A 4,439-nucleotide genomic window follows, 5' to 3' on the forward strand; every position below is an offset into this window, starting at 1 on the left:
TGGTGGTGGCTAACCAACCGGACATAGTGGTGGTAGACAAACAGAAGAAGACGGCCGTAGTGATCGATGTAGCGGTTCCGAATGACAGCAATATCAGGAAGAAGGAACACGAGAAGCTGGAGAAATACCAAGGGCTCAGAGAAGAGCTCGAGAGGATGTGGAGGGTGAAGGTAACGGTGGTCCCCGTGGTAATCGGAGCACTAGGTGCGGTGACTCCCAAGCTAGGCGAGTGGCTCCAGCAGATCCCGGGAATAACATCGGAGATCTCTGTCCAGAAGAGCGCAGTCCTGGGAACAGCTAAGATACTGCGCAGGACCCTCAAGCTCCCAGGCCTCTGGTAGAGGACCCGAGCTTGAAGGATAAACCGCCCGCAGGGGCGTGCTGGGTGTTTATATATATTAAATAAAGCCATTCATGTATCATAAGTTCTGGGTCTTGCGTGTGTTTGTTTTATGTTGCATCAATCAGGACACTGCCTCTAGAGATTTGCTGTGTTAATGCGGTTATGGGGTTAATGTCATTTTAACAAGATTAAGGCTGACAGCACTAGTTTTTACATCTTTTCCTGACAAAATTTGAGCATAGTTTTCCACATATAATTAAAAAAAAAAGATATCTCAAGGTTTTAATGTTACCACTTAGATGTGTATGTGTGTTTTTTAAAAGATTATTATTTATGCCTTTTTTTTGGTGATGTGGCAGTGGACAGCAGGAAAGCAGGAAGAGAGAGTTAGTGAAGAAACAAATCACCTGTTTCCTGATCACCTGTTTACTCCATTAGCTGAAATGGAAACCTTAGATTTTTTAATTTGATGATTTTTAATTCATGTGTTTCATGTTTAACTATTTATTGTCATCTGTTTTTACACTTTGACATGGATCAGTGTTTCTCACACATAAAGACATAACTTCAGTTTTAGGAAAATGCATTTATATTCTTAATGGGTTCTTTTTCAGGGAAGAAGTGAACATGACATTGTTCATTGTTTCATTTCCATCATTTTTGTTAGGCAGGTGTCTGAGTATTTGTGCAAGTCTGTCAGTGGTTTGCATTGCTGTGCGTTATCGCACACAGTAATAAACAGCTGTGTCCTCCGTCTGCAGATTCTGGCCTGTTATTGTCACTGTTCTGGCAGAAGTGTCTCTGCTGTAGCTGAACTTGTCCTTTAAAGCATCATTTTGCCGAAGACCACTAGTACCCCACTGATGAAAAATCCAATCCATTGCTTTTCCTTCACGCTGTCTGATCCAACCTGTTGCATAGCTGTCATCAGTTAAAGAATAACCAAAGACCTGACAGGTGATGGACAAAGACTGTCCAGGCTGCACCATCCTTGAGTCTGGCTGGATGAGATCAATACTGTACACACCTGTGGAAACAGAAATCAACAGTAAAACCATTATTTATCTGATTATTCTGCATTTCGAAAGTTTTATTGATTTTAATCCACTAAAAACTCCTCACATGACCCAGCAGTCAGGAGCAGTATCAGAGCTAACATGACTGCAATGTAAACTGGAATGATGTGACCTTGGCTATCTCTTACTCACACATTTATCACACCCCTTTGCGATATTTGCATATTCATCCTTTTTTTTTTTTTACATTTTGATCAGCTTAAATAAATGCATACATTGCCTTGTTGCCATTTTAAATAGTTTAGTAAATATGTTACGACTAGAACTGTATTATATTGTTATATATTAGTGTGTAATATACTGTATTAAATTGTTTAATAAAAAGCATTTTTATTTAAAACCAGATGAACGTCCTGATGAATGATCCTAATACCATACAAAAAGAAAAAAAATTCTGAAATAAAACCTGTTTTCATATTTTCGTCTTCAGTTTTGGAATTGTCTGATCCGAGTGTAAGAAGCACTTAGATGTAATAGATTTGAAAAAAAAAAGAAAAGAAAGAAAGACACACAAGGCGAGGAAGAGCTTGCAGCTTTCTGATAGTGGCAACTTTTTTAATTGGTTGGAGATCTCGATATTTGAATTTGTACTAGTAGAATAAGAGTGCAGGACTGAGCTAATAGCTCATTGCTGTTTTTCATGTTTGATTTCTTCTTAAAATTTAAATTTACAGATTAATGCAAAGAAAAAGGATAAAAATTGTTGTTGAAAAATCATGATTTTGCCAAAAAGCACTTCCACCCCACTGATCAGACTTCCAGTTCAGTGCTTTGCCTTCACACTTTCCGACCCCACCTGTTGCATTGGTGCTCTCATAGGATAAACATTTTTTTATTTTTTTATTTTTTCTAAGTACAGAATGAAGTTGCTGCATAAAAAGTAAGAGATGAATAAAACTTGAAACAACAAAGTAGAAATACTTTGTTGTTTCTTTTTAAAATTGAGAAATACAACTTAATTCATATAAGAAGGTGCAGTCATCACTGAGCTAACCGTTTTATAAAAAGAGAGATTTGTTACTAATAATGAAATGAGGAGAAGCGGAACATCTTTTATTCAAAATACTAAAATGTGATTATTTCTGTTAGTGATGCCTAGGCCATGATTTTGGTAAAAAGTAAAAAAGTAAAAAGGTATAAAGTCATTGTCTGCTTAGTAAAAATCATTTTTATTTTTGTGTTTTACAAACATGCATTCTGAAGGATTTTGTATGGCTCTTTAAGCACCTCCAGTCATTGTGGCTCTCGAGCACAATAGTAAACAGCAGAATCTTCAGTCTTCAGACTGTTCATCTGCAGATACAGCTGCTGTCTGTTGTTGTCTCTGGAGATGGTAAGCCGGCCTCTGACTGACTGAGAGTGATAGATCTCACCACTGTCATATTTGATAGTGGCAACCCACTCCAGTCCTTTTCCAGGAGCCTGTCTGATCCAGCCCATCCAGAAGCTGCTGAATGTGAATCCAGAGGCTGTGCAGGTCAGCCTGTGGGAATCTCCTGGCCTTTTAACTACAGGTTCAGACTCAGTTAGAGTCTGACCATAAATGCCTAACAAAAGAAAGGAAAGTTGTCATATTTTCTAAACTAGTAAATTAATGAAGTCAAAACAACTTAGTAAAATAAATAAATAAACAAACCTGTCCAACAGAGAGTTAAAAGCAGCAGTTGTGCTCTGAAGTCCATACTGTTAAACTGTGAGTCCACTGCTCTCTGTCATCCCCTCTGCTATAAGTAGAAATGAAAAACATCTGAGTTTGCATTGACTCCTCCTCACCTGCTGCAGTGAACTTTGCCATTTAGTCATTATTCATTGAACCTGGGCTATTTAATTGCCTTATACTGTTTGATTGAAGCTATAAATTTATTTCATTCAATAAATGTTAGAAAGATACTATAGATATATCACTATATTTATTCAAGTCACTTGTCTTTCTTTCTTTTTCTTTTTTCTTTTTTTTTTACAAAAATCTGTTTTGGATGAATGTATTATTATTATTATTATTATTATTATTATTATTATTATTATATCACAATTTATATGAAATATAATATTATTATATTATTTATTTTATATGTTTATATATTTTCTTATATTATTATATTAGTCTGATTATTATTATTATAGAAGCCAAGGAAGCTGAAGATTGTTCTGGGAGTTGTAGGGGTGGTTTATATGACACATTTAAAGGTTGCTCTATTAAAATTTAGTGTTAAGCTACAAATATAAATAGAATGTTGCATCCTCAAAAGGAAATGAATTACTCAAGAAATAAAAGATGTCTGATTCTGTGGAAAGGTGCTAATAGTAAGTAATCAGCATGAAGAAACAGATGAATTGAACTCATTTAGGTGACCATGAAGAGAACAAATGAAATTCCTTCTTTTAGGAATCATTCTATTACAATTAGAACGAGATCTGAATTATCAAAGGGCATATGGAAGGCTGATAACATACTGTTGTAATAGCTATTATAGAGGATGTGCAGGTAAATGTTTTTTTGATTATTAACTTTAATCTACTTAAAGAGGCGTGGCACAATGCTGGAAATTACAAACTTGGTGGGTGGGGGACTCTTCAAACCACTAGTCCTTTGTGTGACTTGTTTCAGTTTATTTACAGTGATCAACTATGTGTTCAAGTTTTCTGCACTTCATCATTTGTGTGTGTGATAAAACAAAAAAACAAAACCCTCATGTCTTCTCATATTACATCACATTGTGACTTTCAGTAAAATCAGTCTTAAATGCTCAACTTGCCATGATGCTGTTAAGGTTCAAGAATTGAGGAAGGAGAGTACAAACCACCATGGTCCAGAAGCTCTTGGTCAAACAATGATTTTAATGAATACACGCGTGGGAAGACAACTCTGTACGCAGTGTGGAGTAGGGAAATTATTTTACTGCTATTGTTGAATAATTGTCATCATTACCATTGCATTAATAAGATAATCTGGAGTTTATATTGCGTTTAGAGGTTGAACAGTGTGTGTCTTTCAGAAAGACTAAGTGACAGGAAACAGG

The 4,439-nt window shown here is 35.9% G+C and overlaps 1 gene segment (V, D, J or C); it reads right to left on the reverse strand.

Moving 5' to 3' along the window:
- Positions 1–2,574: 2,574 nt before the first annotated feature.
- On the reverse strand, positions 2,575–3,109 carry LOC102306508. The segment is given in 2 exon segments: positions 2,575–2,966; positions 3,056–3,109. Coding segments are annotated over 2 exon segments (360 nt in total).
- Positions 3,110–4,439: the final 1,330 nt, after the last annotated feature.

This window comes from Haplochromis burtoni, unplaced genomic scaffold, assembly GCF_018398535.1.
Source record: "Haplochromis burtoni strain Fernald_Lab_line unplaced genomic scaffold, NCSU_Asbu1 Contig_801, whole genome shotgun sequence".
Classification (NCBI taxonomy): domain Eukaryota; kingdom Metazoa; phylum Chordata; class Actinopteri; order Cichliformes; family Cichlidae; genus Haplochromis; species Haplochromis burtoni.